Source organism: Salmo salar, chromosome 12 (genome assembly GCF_965601325.2).
Source record: "Salmo salar chromosome 12, fSalSal1, whole genome shotgun sequence".
NCBI lineage: Eukaryota > Metazoa > Chordata > Actinopteri > Salmoniformes > Salmonidae > Salmo > Salmo salar.
In genome coordinates, this window is record NC_138302.1 from 58582361 (window position 1) to 58610112 (window position 27752).

General features: G+C 48.7%; 1 protein-coding gene across 1 annotated transcript in view; it reads right to left on the bottom strand.

Moving 5' to 3' along the window:
• Positions 1 to 27752, bottom strand: part of LOC106565330 (receptor-type tyrosine-protein phosphatase gamma) — a 307706-nt gene that overhangs the window by 24674 nt on the left and 255280 nt on the right. The window contains exons 9-14 of the mRNA XM_014132317.3: positions 13426 to 13610; positions 11414 to 11522; positions 11225 to 11274; positions 10244 to 11012; positions 8183 to 8321; positions 2787 to 2878 (exon numbers count right to left, since the gene is read on the bottom strand). Of these exons, the coding sequence (XP_013987792.1) occupies positions 2787 to 2878; positions 8183 to 8321; positions 10244 to 11012; positions 11225 to 11274; positions 11414 to 11522; positions 13426 to 13610 (1344 nt within the window). The remainder of the gene's footprint in view (positions 1 to 2786; positions 2879 to 8182; positions 8322 to 10243; positions 11013 to 11224; positions 11275 to 11413; positions 11523 to 13425; positions 13611 to 27752) is intronic.

Sequence of the window (27752 nt, forward strand, 5' to 3'; positions counted from 1 at the left end):
GTACATTGATCCTGCTGCCCTGATTGGATAGAGCGAAGCGGTCTCCGCTCACTTGCTTCATATTATGCTCGATAACTTCTCATCGCACTTTGTTCAGTTTTCACACGCAACAACTGTAGTTTAGACTCTGACCACAAGACTACTGACCACAACCACACAACTATTGACCACACAACTACTGAACCACCCAACTATTGGCCACAACCACACAACTACTGACCACAACTACTGACCACAGCACAATTACAGACCACAACACAACTACAGACCATAACTACAGACCATAACTACTGAACCATGCAATTACTGACCACAACCACAAAACTACTGACCACAACTACTGACCACAACACAATTACAGACCACAACACAACTACAGACCATAACTACAGACCACAACTACTGAACCATGCAATTACTGACCACAACCACAAAACTACTGACCACAACCACAAAACTACTGACCACAACCACCTACTTACCAAAACTACTGACCACAGCTAATGACCACAACCACAAAACTACTGACCACAACAGAACACAACTACTGACTACAACTATTGAACCACACAACCAGTGAACCAAAACTGCTGACCACAGCTACTCACCACAACCAGGCTATACTGACTTCCACAACAGAACACAACAACTGACCACAACTATTGACCACAAATACTGAACCACACAACTACTTACTAAAACTACTGACCACACCTACTGACCACAACCAGGCTATCCTAACTTTTCATCTACCTAGTTTTTCAACTATAACCAGACACCACCATTACTAAAGCTACTATAAGGTATTTCAAAACCATACATTATTTAAAACAAGCTAGCAAACAGACCAATGTACTTTTCCGTGACCGCTGTTATCCCTAAAGAGTTGATTTATTAGATAGAACTACAGCCAGCTATCAGTAGGTCTACATACAAACCTATTCTACATAGTTCTTCAACTACCACAAAAATACGTTTAAAGATCTGTCCTTACTAGATGCACAATCATATTTCTCTCCCCAAATACAAGCATAAAACATTCTAAATTATTCGATCATCATTCAACTAAAATTAAACTTCATTTATACTGAACGTTTTACAAAAGTAAGTTGTGTATCTATTTATCTGAAACCCACAGCATGAATGACTCAGAGTTGCTTTGCTTTCCTAAGAGTTGTCTACATGATCCTGCTTTTTATTTCCATGTGTTTCTTCTTTTAGTTTTTACACATAAGAATTGTAGTTTAGACATTTTTCTGATCCAACTGCCCCACAATCCAAACTAATACGATTGATATAGTAGTCTATCAAAATAAATCAGACCAATTATTTTACTACATTTCATTTTGACTATATGTAACTGCTTGCTTTAAATAGTAAAGTAAAACTTTTTAAAACTTCTACCACAAAAATACTTTTAAAGAGTTAAAGCAAATCCCACCAATTGTACTTCATGTACAATCTACACTGAACAAAAATATAAATGCAACATGTAAAGTGTTGGTCCTATGTTTCATGAGCTAAAATAAAAAATCCCTGAAATGTTCCATAAGCACAAAAAGTTTATTTCTCTCAAATGTTGTGCACACATGTGTTTACATCCCTGTTAGTGAGCATTTCTCTTTTGCCAAGATAATCCATCCATCTGACAGGTGTGGCATATGAAGAAGCTGATTCAACAGTATGATCATTACACAGGTGCCCATTGTGCTGGGGACAATAAAAGGCCACTCTAAAATGTGCAGTTTTGTCACACTACACAATGCCACAGATGTCTCAAGTTTTGAGGGAGCGTTTAATTGGCATGCTGACAGGAATGTCCACCAGAGCTGTTACCAGAGAATTGGATGTTAATTTCTCTACCATAAGCTGCCTCCAACATTGTTTTAGGGAATTTGGCAGTACGTCCAACCGGCCTCACAACTGCAGACCACGTGTATGGTGTCATGTGGGCGACCAGTTTCCTGATGTCAGCGTTGTGAACAGAGTGCCCCATGGTGGCGGTGGGGATACGGTATGGGCAGGCATAAGCTACGGACAACGAATACACAATATAATTTTATCGATGGCAAATTGAATGCACAGAAATACTATGACGAGATCCTGAGGCCCATTTTATTTTTAAGGTATCTGTGACCAACAGATGCATATCTGTATTCTCCGTCACGTGAAATCCATAGATTAGGGCTTAAAGAATTTATTTCAATTGACTGATTTCCTCATATGAACTGCAACTGTTCAGTATAGTCACCAAATGGTTGTAGGTTCTACAAATAAAATCACCATATGGTTGTAGGTTCTACAAAAACCTTACATTTTCTACCAGGTAGACACTTCTAGAATAAGGTGTGTGTGGAGTGGGTGGGCAATAGTTTGTAAACAACAACACTGCATAAAGGTTTGATTGAATTTGGCCCTCAGACTAGAGGGTGTGTTAAGAAAGGGGGTGCATGTTCAGAACTCTGTGCTACGTTAAATGAAACAGAAACGGTAATTTACTGAACAGCCAATTGAAAAATATTGTGACTATGGTGGCCCCAAGGGCGAATATTGTATGGTGTGGTATTTCAAATGGTCACACCCATATTGATCAGGCCACACCTTGCCAAACCCACCAAAATGGAGCAAACATACCTCAAAGGCTTTTGAAAAAACGGTGGGCACTGTTTTGGGGAAACGTGTCGTTTAGTACAAAATGTCGTGCAACGTAGCAAAACGTTGACGCGAACTAAACTCACCCAGGGTGTATTCCAGTTGAGGGCGTGTTAGGTTGTGTTATGTCTCACCTGGGATGGGGATGACGGGGATGTTCTCATTGGCCACCACCCTGGGAGAACTACTGTCCTCCACATAGAAGTGAGCTGTCTGGAAAAACCTCCTGTAGACAGACACAGAGGAGAGGAAATAGTTAACCCAACATAAACATTAGTACACCACAGTTGAGAGGAACATGATGCAGAGTACCATCAGTACCACATCGAAAGAGGCCACATGTATCAGCACAGCTAAATATCCCCATCCTTCGCACGTCAACATTCATTTTCACCAAACATTTCGTGTCCAAACAAAAAATGACTACGTGATTTACGTGAGGGGAAATGGATTGTTGTAACCCGTTTTGACCACTGTGAGCTGGCTAACACAAAACAGCATAGAGAGAGTTGACACGCCATCCGTGACAGGTTAAAACAGCAGAATGGTGAAGTGCAATTCCATGGTAACAGTGACACTGACTTATATTTTTTTACTTTAAAATGTATGTCAAACAAAAACCAATCATTGTGGGCCTCCCGAGTGGCACAGCGGACTAAGGCACTGCATTGCAGTGCTTGAGCCGTCACTACAGACCCGGGTTTGATCCCAGGCTTGTCACAGCCGACCGTGACTGCGGCGGCGCACAATTGGCCCTGCGTCGTCCAGGTTAGGGGAGGGTTTGGCAGCCCGGGATTTCCTTGTTCATTTCCGTTCTAGCGACTCCTTGTAGCGGGCCAGGTGCATGCAAGCTGACTTTGGTTGCCAGCTGGCCGGTGTTTCTTCCGACAGATTGGTGAGGCTGGCTTCCGGGTTAAGTGAACAGTGTGTCAAGAAGCAGTGCGGCTTGGCAGGGTTGTGTTTCGGAGGACGCATGGCTCTCGACCTTTGCATCTCTTGAGTCTTGTCAGTTACAATCTTGTCCCATCGCTGCAACTCCCGTACGGACTCGGGAGAGGAGAAGGTCGAGCGCCGTGCATCCTCCGAAACACGACCCAGCCAAGCCGCAATGCTTCTTGACACAATGCCTGCTTAACCCAGAAGCGAGCCGCACACCTGGCGACCGTGTCAGCGTGCATGTGCCCGGCCCGCCACAGGAGTCACTAGAGCGCTGTCACTAAGGACATCCCGGCCGACCAAACCCTCCCCTAACCCGGACTTCTCCCACATGTGGACCTCTGACATTATTTATAGAAAGCAATCTATTAATATGGTTTTTGAACATTATAGTTTGTAAACAAACATAATAGCTGTATTTTTTTGCTTATGGTTGACCCAGCTTGTTGGCCATTAGCCAATCTACGTTTCTCAACAAGTTCAAAGCATGTGAATGCTGCTATTTACGACTTCACAACTGGTAATTACCATCTTCCCACTTGGTTATGAATGCAGCATACCCTTATGACTTCAGTTAACCCTTCATTTGAGTTGCTTACTCTGTTCTGCTTTGTAGATCTGTTTTTACACTTAAGTTTTATTTTATTTAATTACAGACCTTATAGTTCTCTTTTTGTGCAATATGGTTTTAGATTTATCTTACTTTGTAAACCACATCATGTTTAGGAAAATAAACCGCCTAATAATTGCATTGCACCCTACTCAGATGTCTCTCGTTGACTGCTTGGTCCGTCCCTTACACAGTTCTCATTGTAATTACATAATTATAACCCGTTTTTACCACTGTGAGTTAGCTAACACAAAACAGTTAAAACATCTTCATTCTGCTCCCGAGTGGCGCAGCGGTCTAAGGCACTGCATTGCAGTACTTGAGGCGTCACTACAGTCCCGGGTTCGATCCCAGGCTGTGTAACAGCCGGACGTGACTGGGAGACCCATGAGGCGGCGCACAATTGGCCCAGCATCGTCCGGGTTAGGGGAGGGTTTGGCCGGACCGTGCTTTCCTTGTCCCACTGTGCTCTAGCAACTCCTTGTGGTGAGCTGGGCACCTGCAAGCTGACTTCGGTTATCAAACAAAAACCAATCATTGCAAAGTTAAATCAAACCATACAAAGTTAATTAAATTATGGACAGTGACCACTTTTAACAATTTCCACATTTTACAAAAACACATTTACTTGAAGAACAGTGCAGATGCAAAGTTTGGTAACAGAATGACGGTTTGTGTTGTCTGTGCCTTCAGTCTGTTACCAAACTTGGTATCTGCACTGTTCTTCAAGTAAATGTGTTTTTGTAAAAATGTCCATGGAAATTGTTAAAAGTAGTCCTTGGTGTGTTTAACTTTCCAATCATTGGTTTTTGCTTGACATGAAAAATCGGAGTCTCAGCGTCACTCTGTTCTCATGGAACTGCCCTGAATATAATTACACAGACAGAGCTGGCAGTTAAACTACACCTGAAAGCCCCAGAGTGGTTAGAACCAGCCCTATTTACAACCCTGCTGATGTCATACAGTTATGACTCAGTAGATGACAATGACCAGACACAACAACACCCTGCTATTACAGGGGGAAAAGTACACACGCACGCAAACTACCTCCTGTAAAGACACACAGTGAGCTGACCATTAGGAACAGGTAAGCAACAACGCTGACCCAGGGACAAACACCATGCTACATTTAGCCCTGGCCCCTGAGTCACACTACCGGATGACAGGCAACACACAGCAGAGACTAAATACAGCAGGACTATATACAGCCCTGGCAGCCTCTCTGCCTCCAACATGTACACACAAGCACGAGCCCTCAATGACTAGCTAGTCGCTAGCCTTGAGAAGTTGTTCTAAATGTATTTCTCTGAAGCTTGCATTTTGTCAGAGGCTTTTTGAAATGTCACCCAATGTATTCTGTGTCTAGCAGCTTGAGAGAGAGATGGGAAGACAGACAGCAAGGAGAAAAGGAGTGCTGCAGTAGTAGTAGGAGTCCCTCTATAACCTCACAGAGCCTTCACCTGCACTCACACAGAAGCAAGTCCATTCCGTAAACACCAGCTTTTCCCATCTGGGTTCCTCCAACCGGTATGTCTACTGACGTTCCCCTACCAGTTTGTCTACTGACGTTGCCCTACCAGTATGTCTACTGACGTTCCCCTACCTACCGGTACTTGATGCAGAGGAGAGAGCAGATGCTGGTCATTCTGGTCGAGAGAGAGGAGGAGGAAAAGAAAACAGGAGTGTGGCCCAATGGCATTTGCAGAAGGAGAGAAGAAGGGAGCGCGGAAGAGAGAGAGGGAGAGAAAGCGAGTGTGAGTGAGTGAGTGAGTGAGTGAGTGAGTGAGTGAGTGAGTGAGTGAGTGAGTGAGTGGGAGAGAAAGACAGAGAGAGAGTTGAATTGAGAGGGAAAGAAAGAGAGAAAGAGAGAGTGATTGAATAAATGAGGGGAGGGTCTCCCCTAGCTTGCGTCATACCCCTGTCCCCCTCAATCCCTGCCCCCCTGGCTAATTACTCCCTGAGGGGGAATGTGTGGTGTGGTGTGGCGAGCTAACTAACCAGCCTCTCAATACCACCTCACCTTACACTGGGGGAGGGGGGAACTCCACCAGAGAGATAGAAAGGGGGATGGATGGAACGAGAGAGGGAGGGAGGGATAGAACTAAAAGACTGTCTCACTGGACTCTCAACGCTTCCCATACTTGGGGAAGAGGGCCCCTGTTCAAAAATAGACAGAGTGAGATGGAAGGAAGTCATGGTAGAAGGATGAGTCCTTTTCATTGGACTAAATTATCCGCCAGTCCAAACAGCCTGGTCCACCTCTTTTCCTAGCAACCCCTGACTCTGAGTGGTTACTGAGAATCAGTCTCTCCTACCGGAGTTAAATATAGATGTATTGTTTACTCCGTTAAACCTCTGTGAAACATCTGTGAGATCCCTCCAACTATGACCATATCCTCAAGCTAAACAGATGGAGTCCTCCCCTTTAATAGCAAATATTGTCTTTTGACACACAACTCAGATCACTTAGACGAATACAAACATCAAATCTAGTGTCGAGGTGAAACAAATGTCATCGAATCAGTGATCACATCATATTCTCTGTAGTAAAAAGAGACAGAAAGTGATGCTGAGCTAATGAGGACCGTGTATGCATTTCGCCAATTATGAATCGCCATAGTGTTCTGAAAAATCTATTTCAATCTCCTCCATTGCATGGTCTCCTTCCCTTCTGACCGAGCAGGGATGGGGGAGTGAAAGAGGGATGAGAGGAGAGGACGGTGAGAGTGAACGGGTCGAGCTGGTCTTTCATCAGATCCTGTTCCCTCAGGGGAGAAAGCCATTGTCTGGGAGGTGTCAGCTCTCGTCACCACCACAGCCCAGAGAGGGAGACAGACAGACTTTCACTGTCACATCCCACACACTCCCCCTGCTACTCTCCCATCACCTACCACCACGGCACTCACTCGCTAGATCTATCACTCACAGATGTATTAATTACTTCAATTAGTATTCCATGGAGCTGATCATCCTCTATTTTCCTCATTCCAACATTCACATCATTGGCTCGCTCTCTCGCGCACTCTCACAATGGCATCACCAGTAGAAGTGAGAGGGAGCCATAGTTACACATTGAACTCAGAAAGCACATCAACCTTACATTTCCATCGCAAACAAAATCATCAAATCCGGCCAAGCTTTCGCTCCTATGAAAGTGCTCAAGGCAGAGCGGGTGTATAAATAAATCAAGCATAATACACGGAGCTCAAGTAATGATCCATTGTGCTGTATAGTGCATTAGGCTGCAGTAGGCAGCACGTGTAGCCTGTCGTTAGCCTGTCCTGTGTAATTACTAGGGTTGAGAAAGAGAGTGGTGTGTGCGTGTGTGGGCGTGTGCGTGTGGTTGGCATCACACTGCAGATGAACACACAGCTGGGCCCCCTCCCGGCACCATGGCCCCTGTGGGCTGCCCCCCCCCCCCCCTGCAGAGATGAGCGTGATAGGGAAGCGGGAGGAGAGAGGTATGAGGAATGGAGGGAGGAGAAAGGGAGGATGAGAGGGAGGGCTGCCAAAAAAAGCAGTCGTCCTCCACCAAGTAGGTTCCCGGTGGCCAGAAGCGTGCGGATGCGCACGCGCCCAGGAAAGTAGATGTCCCCGGTGCGCAAGAGGACAGGTCACCCCACTCCGAACAGGAGTGCGTGTCTGTGAGGACCACTAGCCCCAAGGGCCAGTGTGAATAGGTAAAGAAGAGAGAGGACGGCTATCTGTTTCTGTGACAGAGATATAGAGGGTTAATTGACAGCTGTGACTGAACAGAGCAGTGGGGATGAGGAGATAAAAGGGACCCCTGATCACTTGGAGGCGAGGAGAGGAGTGCAGGACAACATGGTGCAACTCAATCTTCTGCCCTGAGAAGGCTTTCATTGTCTTATAGTGGCAAACTAGACACATTTTTCTGAGCTCATTAAGCAAGGTTGGTTAAGAGAGACACTACCACCCACGCACCCACACACACACACACACAGTAATAATATAATATCTTACCTCCAGTAGACCAGGACAGCCAGTAGCATGATGAGGCAGAGCAGAGTGAGCGCAGAGACCACCACCAGGGGGATGATCCACTCCATCCTGCCCACCCCGGGGTGAGGGCTGCGGGTCATGTTGGACACACTGGTCCTGTCTGGAGGGGTGGGGGAGGAGGGATGGAGGTGGAGACTTACAAACAAAACACTTCAACACATTTACATACAAAACACTTTAAAGCTTGAATCCTGAATCGAAACAAAAACAGTGGACACCCCGCCTCTGTTTTGGTAAAAAGCTGAGGGATTGGCCTGGAGAATATAACTCTCAAATACAAAGACAGAACTATGGGTGCAAGGACTGACCATCCACGATATCAACATGATCGTTTTTACCATGTTTTGAGGCTATAGAGTGTTTGTTTACATTTACCTTGGCCACAAACATTGGAGTAAATCAAGCATATATTGTGGGTTCTGTTGGGGTATGACAGAACTAAACTCATGAAGTATTTGAAGGACCACGGTCAGTCAATAGGAAACATCCTTGTGCTCTTGGGTAAAATGTTTATTTTGGAGGACATTTCGGCAGAAATGGTTGCAGGTGGAGAGGTTCAAGTCCCTAGTGAGACACCAAGGGAGAAAGGAGGGATGTATTGCGAGAGGAAATGTCAGAATGATGATTTATTGGGAAAGATGGGTTGATCTGTGGCTGTCTGAAGGGGAATTGATGAGTGCTGGAATACTTATATATACACAAATGTACACTAAAATGTTTGAGGTCCTCCAATCAGGGACGAGGGTGGGATTATTGTATGTTTTGCGTTTCGTTATTTACGTTTCGTGGTTTGGTTTCATGTGGTGTGTGTGCTGGTACTGGTATTTATGGGTGCGCATGGGCCTCCCATAATTAAGTCCAAAAATGGTTGTAGCAATTAAGGATTTTAGCTTTAACACACATAACAATTCAACACATAAACAACACTATAACACACAAAACACAACAAACAAAACACAAATCCACCTGAGATTATTCCGACTACCTGGGCCACTCCGGGATACCTCAGCCATCAAACAACCAGTTCCACTTGAGAACAAAAAATGAGTTCAGCTCTACTTGAAAAAAAAAAATGATAATCTATATTTATACATTTACAGACAATTGGAGTGAGTGGGACTCATCGGGAGGGTAAGTGACTAGGTTTAACTTGAGGCCGTGGGCACGACTCAAATAAATGGATCCGATAACTCGGAAGGAATAAGGAAATGTATGATGGAGCAGCCACAAACACATTGTTATTCAGAAAACAAATACACTGGTTACTACGTTCTCTCTTTTCTCCCTGGCAGGAAGTCAGGCAAGCAGGCAGTTTGTTCCTGAAATATGCCTCAGAGAATGCCCCAAACTAATGGCCCCCAGGCTAGGTAATGGCCCCACAGGCTGTAGAATAGTTCCATTACTTTCTCTAGGGCTCTCTGGGTGGTATTATGGTAGCACTCAGAAATTGAGCTATTTGTCTCTGGCTATAATATAGCATTGCCACATACTGAAGCAGGAGCTGATTTTAAGGCTAATGTTTCAAATGTGCCCCTGCCTGTCTCATATTTACTGTTGATATGCACATCTATAATAACACAGACAGTTTAATATGACAAGCTGCAGAAGGGAGAAGTGGGATCCAGAAAACTAAAATGACATTATACCGGTCTAAATATGGTGAAGAATATCTCAAGTGCTAAAAAGAGGATTTATAAACTTGGTGGTTCGAGCTCTGAATGCTGATTGGCTGACAGCCATGGTATATCAGACCGTATAGCACGGGCATGACAAAACATGTATTTTTACTGCTCTAATTACGTTGGTAACCAGTTTATAATAGCAATAAGGCACCTCGGGGGTTTGTGGTATATTTCCAATATACCACGGCTAAGGGCTGTATTCCAGGCACTCTGCTTTGCGTCGTGCAAAATAACTGCCCTTAGCCATGGTATATTGGCCATATACCACACCCCCTTGAGTCTTATTGCTTAAATCTGCCCCTTGTTCCAAAGATTGGGCTATACAGAGAGTTCTACTCACCAGTGTGGACAGAGAAAGGCCAAAGGCTCTTCTCTTCCCCGCTAGTCTTTGGGGAGCGTGTTGGGCTCTGGGGAATCTGTATCTCTCTCTCTGCTGTGTCGTTCTTTGGCTCCACAGTGGGCCCTGTGTTACTGTCCACTCTGACCAGTTGGTCCTCCCCTCCACTTATTGGCACTGTGGTGCTGTTAGCAACAGGCTCTCCCTGCCCCTGTCCTTTCTCTTTGGCGGTGGCTGTGGGGGTGAGGGCGGAAATGGGCTCTTTGACCACAGTGTCATTTAGATGCATCTCCACCTCATCAGGCGCTGTCTTGTTATTCTTCTTCCTCCTCCTGTCGTCTTCCCCTTCATCCTCCTCTCCCTCTCCCTCCTCCGCCTCGTTCTCCCTGTCCACCCCCACCTCCTTCTCCTCTGTGGGGGTGTCCGTGTCAGAACCACCCTGAGGGGCTGTGGGGGGCTTGGTGGAGGCCTGGGGCTGGGCAGGCTGGCGGCTGGGACCCGGGCCGGGGTTAGACCCAGGGCTGGCTGCAGGGGCCTGGGTGGGCCAGAGAGAGCCAGGCAGGGAGGAGATGACCCCTCCGCTGAAGCCCAGGCCGGCCAGAAGGGTGCTGGTTACCACCGATGCTACCGTGGCCTGACTGCCGCTGGACGAGGGGCCCATGCCCCCTGTAGCCATAGAGACGAAGGAGAAGGGGAGGCCAGAGGAGGTCCAGGTAGAGGATCCGGAGCTTATGGGAGCCATGTCTGCCGAGGAGGCTGGGGAGACAGTGGGCTGGGGGAGGGAGGAAGAGAGAGACACAGAGACAGAGACACACACAGAGAGAGAGAGAGAGAGAGAGAGAGAGAGAGAGAGAGAGAGAGAGAGAGAGAGAGAGAGAGAGACAGAGAGAGAGAGAGATAGTCAGTAATCATGCTGGCACATAACAAAATAAATTACTATGTCGCCATCGTCTGGACAACACAAATGATGTCCACTTCACTCACCATTCCAGTTTTCACTATCCGTGTTCCCTCAAATATCCTGGTGGTGTTAGCTGGAATAGCAAAGACAAGTGTCTGCTGTTAGTATTAAAGTAACTCTAATCATTTCGAAGGTCAAGATTATTTGGAAGTTAAGACTCCATCCATCGGGCTGTACTGTATATGCTGTGTTATGGTGTGTGGTGTGATTACCTCTGAAGAGCAGTGTCTGGCTGAAGTCACTGCGTAGGTCTCTCTGGCACACCGCCTGGACTCTGAACAGATACAGGATGTCTGAAGACACATGGGTTATCACCGCCTTCTGTAAATTGATCACAGCGAGAGAGAGAGAGAGAACGAGAGTCAGGAAGACAGACTGCCACTGAGACCTGTAGATATGGGCTATCCACAATACAGTACATCAAAGGCCTAAGGAAACAATTCACATATGATTTACAATTCGTGAGTGTCAATACCGGCAGCTCACAGCCATGTTAGGGATCTATAGCATCTGCTTTATCCTCACCTAACCCCTACCCTTCTTTGTGTCCTCACGTACCCCTCACTGCGTCCTTAAGACCGCAAGGCCCTCCAGCGGGTGGTGAAGACGGCCCAGTACATCACTGGGACCGTGCTCCCAACCATCAAGGACATCTACTCGAAACAGTGTCTGAGGAAGGCACGCAGCATCATCAAGGAACCCACACAGCCCAGCCACAAGCTGTTCACAACCTTAGTCGGGGCAGACGGTATCGGAGCATGAGGTCTGATACCAACAGGCTCAGAGACAGTTTCTATCCACGAGCCATTAGACTGCTGAACACTTGATCTGGACTGACCACCTGCTCTGATTCTCTGCACCTTAGAACACATGCACTCACGCACACACACATACACATTCATGCTACACACACATCACAACTGCTGCTACCAGACTCTTACTATACTGCTCAGTTTATACACTGCCCCCCCTTCCCCAATACACGTGTAAAAATTGGACAATAAATTGTGCCTTCCTGTATTATACCTATGCTAAAATGTTTATTTCTATTCTACTGAGCCATTTTCTTTATGTACGTATTCTTATCTTTTATTATTTCTTAATGTTGTTGCGTTGTGGAGAAGTAAGCAATTCGTTGGACGATGTATACCATGCGCATCCCGCACATATGACTCATAAAGCCTGAAACTGAAACCTACCTATCCCTCACTGTCTGATGCAGCAGAAGCCATTCTGGTTAAAGTTAATTCTATTAGAGATGGTCTCCAGAATGGAATGTTATTGCATTGGCCGAAGGGGAGATGAGAGAAGGGGGAAGTGAAACTAAGGGCTTGAGTGGTTTTCAATTGATTCAATTGTGATTGCAGGAAGCCTGCAGGTCCCTGATGTGACCCTGATAAGGGGGTCCGGGTACGGAGATTGAAAATAAAAATGAAAATTAAGTGGGCAGAGAAATAGAAAGAGGGGGCTGACGAGCGGGAGGAGAAGGAGGGACTTGGCAGAGAGAGAGCGAGAGAGAGAGAGAGAGAGAGAGAGAGAGAGAGAGAGAGACGGTGGTGATTGAGTGTAGCCAAGGAGAGATGAATGTCAAGGAAATGTCTCTGCATCGTCTCTCTTCAGACAGCGTCTCTCCTGCTGCGTATTTAAATGAAATGATTGTTCAAAGCCTCCTCTGTCTGGCCTCATCTCAAAACATATTTTTAGAGGATGAAAGACAGAGTTGGGCGCTTTAGTCTCCATTTGGCACGTCTAAATAATCAACACATCCAAGTAACTAATGTGAGGGCAGGAAATATATCAACAAGCAGACTGCCATGTCTTTAAATATAAAAAACATAACTTCACCCAGTTCACAGATTATAGCCACCGTATCAGACAGAGGAAGTGTCCATCTCACCTCTCACTGACACTGGAGGGAGTTGAGCCCACCAAACAGACACATCACAGTGGGGAGTCATCAGTGCAGTGTGTGTGAGACAGGCTTGGAGTGTCTATTTCCAGCCAGGTGACTGTGACCGAGTGACAGACACACTCGTTTTTTTCTGGTCAACCTGACCTGACCAGGACCTAACTATGAGCTATAACTAGGACACAGAGTTGTTCCTGGTCAGATCACAAGATTAGTGAAAACTCCTGGTCCTGAGTATGGCAGCTGAATAGTTTCTTACCAGGGAAAACGCTTGTTTTCTTGTAAACTGCAGAGTGTTGTCTATCTGTGTCTCACCATGTTCTGGTCCCCAGTCTTGGTGAAGGTCTTCTCGTAGGCCACATCACTCTTCACCCAGCTGTAGGAGACCATGAAGCTGGTGATAGGCGGGTGGTAAACCACTAGCGGGCGCTGCCAGCTCACCACCAGGGCAGTGCCATTCAGCGGCTGGATCTTCATGTTGACCGGGGCACTGCTACAGACTGGTGAGGAAGGGAGAGGGATGGAGGGGGGAAGAATGAGGAGAGGGATGGATCGAGAGAGGAGAGAGGAGAAAAAAGGTAAACAAATGACTCATAAGTCACATAAAAACTACCCTGGGTGGAAGAGGATAGAAGAGAGAGAGATATAAGAAGAGGGGAGGGAGAGAGAGAGAGAGAGAGAGAGAGAGAGAGAGAGAGAGAGAGAGAGAGCCTTGAGGGGCTTGTTTTTCTTACAAATGAAGCAATGGTGACACCGACAAACAAACAGGTAAAAATAGAACGCCTTGCTCGGAGCGGCGGACTGCTGGCTGTGTTTACATCATAGCAGTCCGATCTGATGATGGCAAGCACTGTGTGTGTGTGTGTGTGTGTGTGTGTGTGTGTGTGTGTGTGTGTGTGTGTGTGTGTGTGTGTGTGGTTCTTCTATCTTTATCGGGACCTAAAATCCCAAAAAGGCCTCACAAGGATAGTAAAACATGGAATTTCCCACATGCCCATGAGGGCAAAGGACAGTGGTGGAAAACGTACCCAATTGTCATACTTGAGTAAATGTAAAGATACATTTATAGAAAATGACTCAAGTAAAAGTGAGCCACCCAGTAAAATACTACTTGAGTAAAAGTCTAAAAGTATTTGGTTTTAAATATACTTAAGTATCAAAAGTAAATGTAATTGCTAAAATATACTTTAGTTTTAAAAGTAAAAGTATAAATCATTTCAAATTCATTATATTAAGCAAATCAGACAGCACAATTTTCTTGTTTTTTAATTTATGGATAGCCAGGGGCACACTCCAACACTAGGGTGCGTTCGTAAATTCGCTCTGTCTATATACTCCGATTTCAGAGCCCTCTCGTCTGAGTGTGCCAGAGGGCAGAATAACAGATGAATTTATCAACACTCCACACTCCTTGAATACGGCTGGTGTCAGTAAACGTCTACAAAAAAAGTGTAATTAAATTGTTGCCAGCAGCACAGTCACCAACGCTCTGGATAACATGAAATTGATAATTTCCAGCTCAGAGTAAAACGGTCAGAGTGAGGTGTTCTGTGATTTGTGTCTGGAAGTAGCTAGCAAGCTAGCCAATGATAGCTTCGGTGCTTGACTGCCGTTGTGAGGTCAGAACGCTTGAATCAACCCTACTCCTTGGCCAGAGCATCCAGTGTGCTCTCTGAACGCTCTGAGAGCGATACGAACGAATAATCTAACAACGCTCTGAATTTACGAATGCTCAGAGCGCCAGATTGAATTGACGAACACGCCCGTAATTTACAAACAAAGCATTTGTGTTTAGTGATTCCGCCAGATCAGATGCAGTAGGGATGACCAGTACGGATGCGTGAATTGAAAAATGTTCCTGTCCTGCTAATCATTCAAAATGTAACGAGTTCTTTTGGGTGTCAGAGAAAATGTATGGAGTAGAAAGTACATTATTTTCTTTAGGAATGTAGAGAAATAAAAAGATGTCAAAAATATAAATGGTAAAGTAAAGTACAGATACACCCAAAAAACGACTTATGTAGTACTTTAAAGTATTTTTACTTAAGTACTTTACACCACTGCTATTTTAACCTTAAGGGGTAGATTAAGGGTTACAATTAGAGTTAGGGTTATAATTAGGGTTAAGGAAATGGGTTAGTGGTTAGGTTCATGGTTAGGTTTGTGTGTGTGTTTGTGTGCGTGCGTTTGTATGCATGCGTGTGTGTGTGTTACGTGCGTGGGTTGCAGGCAGGCAGCCTGAGGAGCAGCTCAATATTTTATTACTGTCTGACTGCTGACTCATCCAGCTGTTGGTTTCCTGAGGAGCAGCTTCAAACAGACTGAAAGAACACATAAGCTCATAAAGACACTAGCCCCAGGCCTTAACACACAGGGCTCCGGCATAGTCCAACCAACCAGTCTCTGGGGTACTGGATGGAGGGATGGAGGAAGGAGGGATAGAGAGGTGAAGAGATGGAGGGGTGAAGAGATGGAGGGGTGGAGAGGTGAAGAGGTGAAGAGATGGAGGGGTGGAGAGGTGAAGCGGTGAAGAGGTGAAGAGATGGAGGGGTGAAGGGGTGAAGAGGTAAAGGGGTGAAGAGATAGAGGGGTGAAGAGATGGAGGGGTGAAGGGGTGAAGAGATGGAGGGGTGAAGGGGTGAATAGATGGAGGGGTGAAGAGATGGAGGGGTGAAGGGGTGAATAGATGGAGGGGTAACGAGATGAAGAGATGGAGGGGTGAAGAAATGAAGAGATGGAGGGGTGGAGAGATGGAGGGGTGAAGGGGTGAAGAGATGGAGGGGTGAAGAGATGGAGGGGTGAAGAGGTGAAGAGATGGAGGGGTAAAGGGGTGAAGAGATGAAGAGATGGAGGGGTGAAGAGATGGAGGGGTGAAGGGGTGAAGTGATGGAGGGGTGAAGGGGTGAAGAGATGAAGGGGTGAAGAGATGGAGGGGTGAAGAGATGGAGGGTTGAAGGGCTGAAGAGATGGAGGGGTGAAGAGATGGAGGGGTGAAGGGGTGAAGAGATGGAGGGGTGAAGAGGTGAAGGGGTGAAGAGATGAAGGGGTGAAGAGATGGAGGGGTGAAGAGATGGAGGGGTGAAGAGATGGAGGGTTGAAGGGGTGAAGTGATGGAGGGGTGAAGAGATGGAGGGGTGAAGGGGTGAAGAGGTGAAGGGGTGAAGAGATGGATGGGTGAAGTGGTGAAGAGATGGAGTGGTGAAGGGGTGAAGAGATGGAGGGGTGAAGGGGTGAAGAGATGGAGGGGTGAAGGGGTGAAGAGATGGAGGGGTGAAGAGGTGAAGAGATGGAGGGGTGAAGTGGTGAAGAGATGAAGAGATGGAGGGGTGAAGGGGTGAAGTGATGGAGGGGTGAAGGGGTGAAGAGATGAAGGGGTGAAGAGATGGAGGGGTGAAGAGATGGAGGGGTGAAGAGATGGAGGGGTGAAGAGGTGAAGAGATGGAGGGGTAAAGGGGTGAAGAGATGAAGAGATGGAGGGGTGAAGAGATGGAGGGGTGAAGGGGTGAAGTGATGGAGGGGTGAAGGGGTGAAGAGATGAAGGGGTGAAGAGATGGAGGGGTGAAGAGATGGAGGGTTGAAGGGCTGAAGAGATGGAGGGGTGAAGAGATGGAGGGGTGAAGGGGTGAAGAGATGGAGGGGTGAAGAGGTGAAGGGGTGAAGAGATGAAGGGGTGAAGAGATGGAGGGGTGAAGAGATGGAGGGGTGAAGAGATGGAGGGTTGAAGGGGTGAAGTGATGGAGGGGTGAAGAGATGGAGGGGTGAAGGGGTGAAGAGATGGAGGGGTGAAGAGGTGAAGAGATGGAGGGGTGAAGTGGTGAAGAGATGAAGAGATGGAGGGGTGAAGAGATGGAGGGTTGAAGGGGTGAAGTGATGGAGGGGTGAAGAGATGGAGGGGTGAAGAGATGGAGGGGTGAAACGGTGAAGAGATGGAGGGGTGAAGAGATGGAGGGGTGAAGAGATGGAGGGGTGAAGAGATGGAGGGGTAAAGAGATGGAGAGGTGAAGAGATGGAGGGGTAAAGGGATGGAGGGGTAAAGGGATGGAGGGGTGAAGGGGTGGAGGGGTGAAGGGGTGAAGGGGTGGAGGGGTGAAGAGATGGAGGGGTGGAGGGGTGAAGAGATGGAGGGGTGAAGAGATGGAGGGGTGGAGAGATGGAGGGGTGAAGAGATGGAGGGGTGAAGGGGTGAAGAGGTGAAGAGATGGAGGGGTGAAGAGATGGAGGGGTGAAGAGATGGAGGGGTAAAGGGATGGAGGGGTAAAGGGATGGAGGGGTGGAGGGGTGAAGAGGTGGAGGGGTGAAGAGATGGAGGGGTGAAGAGATGGAGGGGTGGAGGGGTGAAGAGATGGAGGGGTGAAGAGATGGAGAGATGGAGGTGTGAAGGGATGGAGGGGTGAAGGGGTGAAGAGGTGAAGAGATGGAGGGGTGAAGAGATGGAGGGGTGAAGAGATGGAGGGGTGAAGAGATGGAGGGGTGAAGAGATGGATGGGTGAAGAGATGGATGGGTGAAGTGGTGAAGAGATGGATGGGTGAAGTGGTGAAGAGGTGAAGGGGTGAAGAGATGGATGGGTGAAGTGGTGAAGAGATGGAGGGGTGAAGGGGTGAAGAGATGGAGGGGTGAAGAGATGGAGGGGTGAAGAGGTGAAGAGATGGAGGGGTGAAGGGGTGAAGAGATGAAGAGATGCAGGGGTGAAGTGATGGAGGGGTGAAGGGGTGAAGAGATGAAGGGGTGAAGAGATGGAGGGGTGAAGAGATGGAGGGTTGTAGGGGTGAAGAGATGGAGGGGTGAAGAGATGGAGGGGTGAAGAGATGGAGGGGTGAAGGGGTGAAGAGATGGAGGGGTGAAGAGTTGAAGGGGTGAAGAGATGAAGGGGTGAAGAGATGGAGGGTTGAAGAGATGGAGGGTTGAAGGGGTGAAGTGATGGAGGGGTGAAGAGATGGAGGGGTGAAGCGGTGAAGAGATGGAGGGGTGAAGGGGTGAAGAGATGAAGAGATGGAGGGGTGAAGGGGTGAAGTGATGGAGGGGTGAAGGGGTGAAGAGATGAAGGGGTGAAGAGATGGAGGGGTGAAGAGATGGAGGGGTGAGGAGATGGAGGGGTGAAGGGGTGAAGAGATGGAGGGGTGAAGGGGTGAAGAGATGAAGGGGTGAAGAGATGGAGGGGTGAAGAGATGGAGGGTTGAAGGGGTGAAGAGGTAAAGGGGTGAAGAGATAGAGGGGTGAAGAGATGGAGGGGTGAAGGGGTGAAGAGATGGAGGGGTGAAGGGGTGAATAGATGGAGGGGTGAAGAGATGGAGGGGTGAAGGGGTGAATAGATGGAGGGGTAACGAGATGAAGAGATGGAGGGGTGAAGAAATGAAGAGATGGAGGGGTGGAGAGATGGAGGGGTGAAGGGGTGAAGAGATGGAGGGGTGAAGGGGTGAAGAGATGGAGGGGTGAAGAGGTGAAGAGATGGAGGGGTAAAGGGGTGAAGAGATGAAGAGATGGAGGGGTGAAGAGATGGAGGGGTGAAGGGGTGAAGTGATGGAGGGGTGAAGGGGTGAAGAGATGAAGGGGTGAAGAGATGGAGGGGTGAAGAGATGGAGGGTTGAAGGGCTGAAGAGATGGAGGGGTGAAGAGATGGAGGGGTGAAGGGGTGAAGAGATGGAGGGGTGAAGAGGTGAAGGGGTGAAGAGATGAAGGGGTGAAGAGATGGAGGGGTGAAGAGATGGAGGGGTGAAGAGATGGAGGGTTGAAGGGGTGAAGTGATGGAGGGGTGAAGAGATGGAGGGGTGAAGGGGTGAAGAGGTGAAGGGGTGAAGAGATGGATGGGTGAAGTGGTGAAGAGATGGAGTGGTGAAGGGGTGAAGAGATGGAGGGGTGAAGGGGTGAAGAGATGGAGGGGTGAAGGGGTGAAGAGATGGAGGGGTGAAGAGGTGAAGAGATGGAGGGGTGAAGTGGTGAAGAGATGAAGAGATGGAGGGGTGAAGAGATGGAGGGGTGAAGGGGTGAAGTGATGGAGGGGTGAAGGGGTGAAGAGATGAAGGGGTGAAGAGATGGAGGGGTGAAGAGATGGAGGGGTGAAGGGGTGAAGAGATGGAGGGGTGAAGGGGTGAAGAGATGGAGGGGTGAAGAGGTGAAGGGGTGAAGAGATGAAGGGGTGAAGAGATGGAGGGGTGAAGAGATGGAGGGGTGAAGAGATGGAGGGTTGAAGGGGTGAAGTGATGGAGGGGTGAAGAGATGGAGGGGTGAAGAGATGGAGGGGTGAAACGGTGAAGAGATGGAGGGGTGAAGAGATGGAGGGGTGAAGAGATGGAGGGGTAAAGAGATGGAGAGGTGAAGAGATGGAGGGGTAAAGGGATGGAGGGGTAAAGGGATGGAGGGGTGAAGGGGTGGAGGGGTGAAGGGGTGAAGGGGTGGAGGGGTGAAGAGATGGAGGGGTGGAGGGGTGGAGGGGTGAAGAGATGGAGGGGTGAAGAGATGGAGGGGTGGAGAGATGGAGGGGTGAAGAGATGGAGGGGTGAAGGGGTGAAGAGGTGAAGAGATGGAGGGGTGAAGAGATGGAGGGGTGAAGAGATGGAGGGGTAAAGGGATGGAGGGGTAAAGGGATGGAGGGGTGGAGGGGTGAAGAGGTGGAGGGGTGAAGAGATGGAGGGGTGAAGAGATGGAGGGGTGGAGGGGTGAAGAGATGGAGGGGTGAAGAGATGGAGAGATGGAGGTGTGAAGAGATGGAGGGGTGAAGGGGTGAAGAGGTGAAGAGATGGAGGGGTGAAGAGATGGAGGGGTGAAGAGATGGAGGGGTGAAGAGATGGATGGGTGAAGAGATGGATGGGTGAAGTGGTGAAGAGATGGATGGGTGAAGTGGTGAAGAGGTGAAGGGGTGAAGAGATGGATGGGTGAAGTGGTGAAGAGATGGAGGGGTGAAGGGGTGAAGAGATGGAGGGGTGAAGAGATGGAGGGGTGAAGAGGTGAAGAGATGGAGGGGTGAAGGGGTGAAGAGATGAAGAGATGCAGGGGTGAAGTGATGGAGGGGTGAAGGGGTGAAGAGATGAAGGGGTGAAGAGATGGAGGGGTGAAGAGATGGAGGGTTGTAGGGGTGAAGAGATGGAGGGGTGAAGAGATGGAGGGGTGAAGAGATGGAGGGGTGAAGGGGTGAAGAGATGGAGGGGTGAAGAGTTGAAGGGGTGAAGAGATGAAGGGGTGAAGAGATGGAGGGGTGAAGAGATGGAGGGTTGAAGAGATGGAGGGTTGAAGGGGTGAAGTGATGGAGGGGTGAAGAGATGGAGGGGTGAAGCGGTGAAGAGATGGAGGGGTGAAGGGGTGAAGAGATGAAGAGATGGAGGGGTGAAGAGATGGAGGGGTGAAGGGGTGAAGTGATGGAGGGGTGAAGAGATGGAGGGGTGAAGAGATGGAGGGGTGAGGAGATGGAGGGGTGAAGGGGTGAAGAGATGGAGGGGTGAAGGGGTGAAGAGATGAAGGGGTGAAGAGATGGAGGGGTGAAGAGATGGAGGGTTGAAGGGGTGAAGTGTTAAAGGGGTGAAGAGATAGAGGGGTGAAGAGATGGAGGGGTGAAGGGGTGAAGAGATGGAGGGGTGAAGGGGTGAATAGATGGAGGGGTGAAGGGGTGAATAGATGGAGGGGTGAAGAGATGGAGGGGTGAAGGGGTGAATAGATGGAGGGGTAACGAGATGAAGAGATGGAGGGGTGAAGAGATGGAGGGGTGAAGAGATGGAGGGTAAAGAGATGGAGGGGTGAAGAGATGGAGGGGTAAAGAGATGGAGGGGTGAAGAGATGGAGGGGTAAAGAGATGGAGGGGTGAAGAGATGGAGGGGTGGAGGGGTGAAGAGATGGAGGGGTGAAGAGATGGAGGGGTAAAGGGATGGAGGGGTAAAGGGATGGAGGGGTGAAGGGGTGGAGGGGTGGAGGGGTGAAGAGGTGGAGGGGTGAAGGGGTGAAGAGATGGAGGGGTGAAGAGATGGAGGGGTGGAGGGGTGAAGAGATGGAGGGGTGAAGAGATGGAGGGGTGAAGAGATGGAGGGGTGAAGAGATGGAGGGGTAAAGAGATGGAGGGGTAAAGAGATGGAGGGGTGAAGGGGTGGAGGGGTGAAGGGGTGAAGAGATGGAGGGGTGAAGAGATGGAGGGGTGAAGAGATGGAGGGGTGGAGAGATGGAGGGGTGAAGGTGTGAAGAGGTGAAGAGATGGAGGGGTGAAGAGATGGAGGGGTGAAGAGATGGAGGGGTAAAGGGATGGAGGGGTAAAGGGATGGAGGGGTGGAGGGGTGAAGAGGTGGAGGGGTGAAGAGATGGAGGGGTGAAGAGATGGAGGGGTGGAGGGGTGAAGAGATGGAGGGGTGAAGAGATGGAGAGATGGAGGGGTGAAGAGATGGAGGGGTGAAGGGATGGAGGGGTGAAGGGGTGAAGAGATGGAGGGGTGAAGAGATGGAGGGGTGAAGAGATGGAGGGTAAAGAGATGGAGGGGTGAAGAGATGGAGGGGTAAAGAGATGGAGGGGTGAAGAGATGGAGGGGTAAAGAGATGGAGGGGTGAAGAGATGGAGGGGTGGAGGGGTGAAGAGATGGAGGGGTGAAGAGATGGAGGGGTGAAGAGATGGAGGGGTAAAGGGATGGAGGGGTAAAGGGATGGAGGGGTAAAGGGATGGAGGGGTGAAGGGGTGGAGGGGTGGAGGGGTGAAGAGGTGGAGGGGTGAAGGGGTGAAGAGATGGAGGGGTGAAGAGATGGAGGGGTGGAGGGGTGAAGAGATGGAGGGGTGAAGAGATGGAGGGGTGAAGAGATGGAGGGGTGAAGAGATGGAGGGGTAAAGAGATGGAGGGGTAAAGAGATGGAGGGGTGAAGGGGTGGAGGGGTGGAGGGGTGAAGAGATGGAGGGGTGGAGGGGTGAAGAGATGGAGGGGTGAAGAGATGGAGGGGTGAAGAGATGGAGGGGTGAAGAGATGGAGGGGTGAAGAGATGGAGGGGTAAAGAGATGGAGGGGTAAAGGGATGGAGGGGTAAAGGGGTGGAGGGGTGAAGAGGTGGAGGGGTGAAGGGGTGAAGAGATGGAGGGGTGAAGAGATGGAAGGGTGGAGGGGTGGAGGGGTGAAGAGATGGAGGGGTGAAGGGATGGAGGGGTGGAGGGGTGAAGAGGGGGAGGGGTGAAGAGATGGAGGGGTGAAGAGATGGAGGGGTGGAGGGGTGAAGAGATGGAGGGGTGAAGAGATGGAGGGGTGAAGAGATGGAGAGATGGAGGGGTGAAGAGATGGAGGGGTGAAGGGGTGAAGAGGTGAAGAGATGGAGGGGTGAAGAGATGGAGGGGTGAAGAGATGGAGGGGTGAAGGGATGGATGGGTGAAGAGATGGATGGGTGAAGTGGTGAAGAGATGGATGGGTGAAGTGGTGAAGAGGTGAAGGGGTGAAGAGATGGAGGGGTGAAGAGATGGAGGGGTGAAGGGGTGAAGAGATGGAGGGGTGAAGAGATGGATGGGTGAAGTGGTGAAGAGATGAAGGGGTGAAGAGATGGAGGGGTGAAGAGATGGAGGGGTGAAGAGGTGAAGAGATGGAGGGGTGAAGAGGTGGAGAGATGGAGGGGTGAAGAGATGGAGGGGTGAAGGGGTGAAGAGGTGAAGAGATGGAGGGGTGAAGAGATGGAGGGGTGAAGAGATGGAGGGGTGAAGGGATGGATGGGTGAAGAGATGGATGGGTGAAGTGGTGAAGAGATGGATGGGTGAAGTGGTGAAGAGGTGAAGGGGTGAAGAGATGGATGGGTGAAGTGGTGAAGAGATGAAGGGGTGAAGAGATGGAGGGGTGAAGAGATGGAGGGGTGAAGAGGTGAAGAGATGGAGGGGTGAAGAGGTGAAGAGATGGAGGGGTGAAGGGGTGAAGAGATGAAGAGATGGAGGGGTGAAGTGATGGAGGGGTGAAGGGGTGAAGAGATGAAGGGGTGAAGAGATGGAGGGGTGAAGAGATGGAGGGTTGAAGGGCTGAAGAGATGGAGGGGTGAAGAGATGGAGGGGTGAGGGGGTGAAGAGATGAAGAGGTGAAGGGGTGAAGAGATGGAGGGGTGAAGAGATGGAGGGTTGAAGAGATGGAGGGTTGAAGGGGTGAAGTGATGGAGGGGTGAAGAGATGGAGGGGTGAAGAGATGGAGGGGTGAAGCTGTGAAGAGATGGAGGGGTGAAGGCATGAAGAGATGAAGAGATGGAGGGGTGAAGAGATGGAGGGGTGAAGGGGTGAAGTGATGGAGGGGTGAAGGGGTGAAGAGATGGAGGGGTGAAGAGATGGAGGGGTGCAGAGATGGAGGGGTGAAGAGATGGAGGGGTGAAGGGGTGAAGAGATGGAGGGGTGAAGGGGTGAAGAGATGAAGGGGTGAAGAGATGGAGGGGTGAAGAGATGGAGGGGTGAAGAGATGGAGGGGTGAAGAGATGGAGGGTTGAAGGGGTGAAGTGATGGAGGGGTGAAGAGATGGAGGGGTGAAGAGATGGAGGGGTGAAGCGGTGAAGAGATGGAGGGGTGAAGGGGTGAAGAGATGGAGGGGTGAAGAGATGGAGGGGTGAAGGGGTGAAGAGATGGAGGGGTGAAGGGGTGAAGAGATGGAGGGGTGAAGAGATGAGGGGTGAAGAGATGGAGGGTAAAGAGATGGTGGGGTGAAGAGATGGAGGGGTGAAGAGATGGAGGGGTGAAGAGATGGAGGGGTGAAGAGATGGAGGGGTGGAGGGGTGAAGAGATGGAGGGGTGAAGAGATGGAGGGGTGAAGAGATGACGAGATGGAGGGGTGGAGAGATGGAGGGGTGAAGAGATGGAGGGGTGAAGGGGTGAAGAGGTGAAGAGATGGAGGGGTGAAGAGATGGAGGGGTGGAGGGGTGAAGAGATGGAGGGGTGAAGAGATGGAGGGGTAAAGGGATGGAGGGGTGAAGGGGTGGAGGGGTGAAGAGGTGGAGGGGTGAAGGGGTGAAGAGATGGAGGGGTGAAGAGATGGAGGGGTGGAGGGGTGAAGAGATGGAGGGGTGAAGAGATGGAGGGGTGAAGAGATGGAGGGGTAAAGGGATGGAGGGGTAAAGGGATGGAGGGGTAAAGGGATGGAGGGGTAAAGGGATGGAGGGGTGAAGGGGTGGAGGGGTGAAGAGGTGGAGGGGTGAAGGGGTGAAGAGATGGAGGGGTGAAGAGATGGAGGGGTAAAGGGATGGAGGGGTAAAGGGATGGAGGGGTGAAGGGGTGGAGGGGTGAAGAGGTGGAGGGGTGAAGGGGTGAAGAGATGGAGGGGTGAAGAGATGGAGGGGTGGAGGGGTGAAGAGATGGAGGGGTGAAGAGATGGAGGGGTGGAGGGGTGAAGAGATGGAGGGGTGAAGAGATGGAGAGATGGAGAGATGGAGGGGTGAAGAGATGGAGGGGTGAAGGGGTGAAGAGGTGAAGAGATGGAGGGGTGAATAGATGGAGGGGTGAAGAGATGGAGGGGTGAAGAGATGGAGGGGTGAAGGGGTGAAGAGGTGAAGAGATGGAGGGGTGAAGAGATGGAGGGGTAAAGAGATGGAGGGGTGAAGAGATGGAGGGGTAAAGGGATGGAGGGGTAAAGGGATGGAGGGGTGAAGGGGTGGAGGGGTGGAGGGGTGAAGAGGTGGAGGGGTGAAGAGATGCAGGGGTGAAGAGATGGAGGGGTGAAGAGATGGAGGGGTGAAGGGGTAAAGAGGTGAAGAGATGGAGGGGTGAAGAGATGGAGGGGTGAAGAGATGGAGGGGTGAAGGGGTGAAGAGATGGAGGGGTGAAGAGATGGAGGGGTGAAGAGATGGAGGGGTAAAGAGATGGAGGGGTGAAGAGATGGAGGGGTAAAGGGATGGAGGGGTAAAGGGATGGAGGGGTGAAGGGGTGGAGGGGTGAAGAGGTGGAGGGGTGAAGGGGTGAAGAGATGGAGGGGTGAAGAGATGGAGGGGTGGAGGGGTGAAGAGATGGAGGGGTGAAGAGATGGAGGGGTGAAGAGATGGAGGGGTGAAGAGATGGAGGGGTGAAGAGACAGAGAGATGGAGGGGTGAAGAGATGGAGGGGTGAGGAGATGGAGAGATGGAGGGGTAAAGGGGTAAAGAGATGGAGGGGTGGAGGGGTGAAGGGGTGAATAGATAGATAGATAGATAGATAGATAGATAGATAGATAGATAGATAGATAGATAGATAGATAGATAGATAGATAGATAGATAGATAGATAGATAGATAGATAGATAGATAGATAGATAGATAGATAGATAGATAGATAGATAGATAGATAGATAGATAGATAGATAGGAGCCATGGAGAGACAGAGGAATGGAGAGATGGATGGGTGGAGGACTAGAGAGATACATGGAGAGACCGGTGGCTGTAGACTGGAGGAGGACAACACACAGCTTTAGACAACCTCCTCATGAAAAGGAAAATATGAATGAGGAGGCTTCCCAAGACACAAGAGCCGTAACTACTTATCTGGCTGCAATAAAACCATATAACTTTGTTTACATGAGAAATTGAACATCATGACACATATTCTGAGCCGTACAAGTTAGATTACACAAGGCTTGGTTTTCAATGGCAGCAACAGTGAAACCAATAGAGACAGAAATACAGTTCAAAGGAAGCAGTAGATACATTCAGAATCACTCAAGGGGAGCCACTATTACACTGATGGTAAGGCAAGCTGTCTATTCTGTAACCATTGCCATTTCCTGTGTATGAAGGAATCCTTGAGCAGTACTATACATAACCTGAAGGTGGTGCTGTAGGCCACAGTATGGGCACTGGACAGGCATCTAATATCATTATGTGTTTTATTGAGGGTGTGTCTGTCTGAGATTTCTCCCTTTTTCCACTACAGAGAAAATTATATGAAAGTAGTGTGAATAGTCAGGTTAATTCAACAAATGAAATTTTTGCAAAAAACGTCAACATTGCGACATGTGTAATGGAAACGGCAGCTATATGAGAAATGTTCTAAAGATCGACACCATTTTTATCTGTATGACGGGTGGATTTTTTTGTATACTTTTTTTTATTGCGACAAATGATGATGTAAACAGAGTTTTTAAAAAAATAAATAATGATTGCAGAATAAAGGTGGGGCACATGATGTCATCCCGTAACTATAAAAAGCTCCACTCCACATTTAATTCTAAATACCTACTGGTCGCTAAATATTTTTTTTTTAACTAGGCTATAAAAAATAAGGTTTCTTTGCAGGATTGACTTGACTTTCAAGAATGCCTGAAACGCTTTGCATTGCTTTGCTTTTCTGGTTGGCTGGCTGGGTGAAAGTTTCACCATCCAATTATTTCAGGTCAGCAGGAGTGCAAGTTTCACCATGGCACGGTCCGTGGCGATATTATTAGAATATGGAAAATATTAGTCAGTTCTTGTATTCTATCCGTGCTGGCTTTTGCAGGCTTCCTGAGATATGAAACAGATAGGTGGGTGCAGCCATACAGGATGCTGTCAATTTGCCTAAGTTTTTGAAACATTTTTTGCATTTTTTATTTTTTAGGTGTGACGTCATTACGTCCAGCTGTTTTTATCAGACCAATGGAAATGTAGTTTAATGGAAACGCACCATCGCAGGTAAATGTCGCAACTATTTTGTAAGCAAACTTTCTAAATCACTGGAAACATATGATGTATAATATATGAAATGGAGGTGGGGTGTGAGGGGGGAGAGAGAGAGAGAGAGAGAGCGAGGCATGCAGGGAAAGAGAAAGGAAAGGAGAAGGCATAGCGAGTAGAGGTGGGGAGGATGAAAAAGAGATGGTTAGGTTGAGAAACACACTGTGACTGATGCCTAATGGAAGTCCTCTGTTACTGCTTCGAGAGCTCGACACTACACATGTCATTCACCAGTTGAGGGCATTATGACCCTCATCACCACCATAATCATCATTCACCGTATCATCCGCAAGCCAGAAAAGAGGGCACAGACACACATCTCTCCACATTCAGAGCAGAGGAGAGGAGAGAAGAGAGGAAGAAAGGAGAGGAGGAGAGGAGTTAAACGCTGAGGAGAGCGGCTCCCTCATACTAAACCCTGTGTTCAGAGTCGTCTTATGAGAGCGAGGAGAGAGAAAATGGGACAAATGGAGGAGGAAATAGCGATAGAAAGATGAGAGGAAGAGAAGGGAGAGAGAACAAGATAGAAATGAGGGAGAGTGGGAGGGAGGAGAGAGAAATGAGAGATACATTAATAATAGATTTTTTAAAAAGAGAGAGAAAGAGAGAGCGAGAGAGAGAGAGATAGAGAGAGAGAGATGTTTGTTGGTCCAGGACTTGTTCCACCCATCCCCTCAACTGACATAATTGCCACAAAAGCAATTTCACAACTTAATTTGTATGGCTTTATTTTTAGTGTGCATATTAATGATAAATACTGCTGCAGCCCATTACAGCGCTAGCTCCCACTTCATCACAAGCGCACCTGATCAATTCTCTCTACTAGCCACACTCAAAACAAAGAGAGAGCCCACGTTTAAAGAGGCAGGAGCCTTTCTGGATGGATGGACTCAAGCGGTTTTAGCGGAGCCTCAACTAACAATGTTTGTGATGGAAAATAAAGTAAGAAAAAATTATTGTATACAAAGAGAGAAAGGCAATAAATAACTGAAAGTCTGTATAAGTGAGTGAGTATGAGTTAATACATGGTATGGAAAAATGACAGAGACTGAGTGACAGA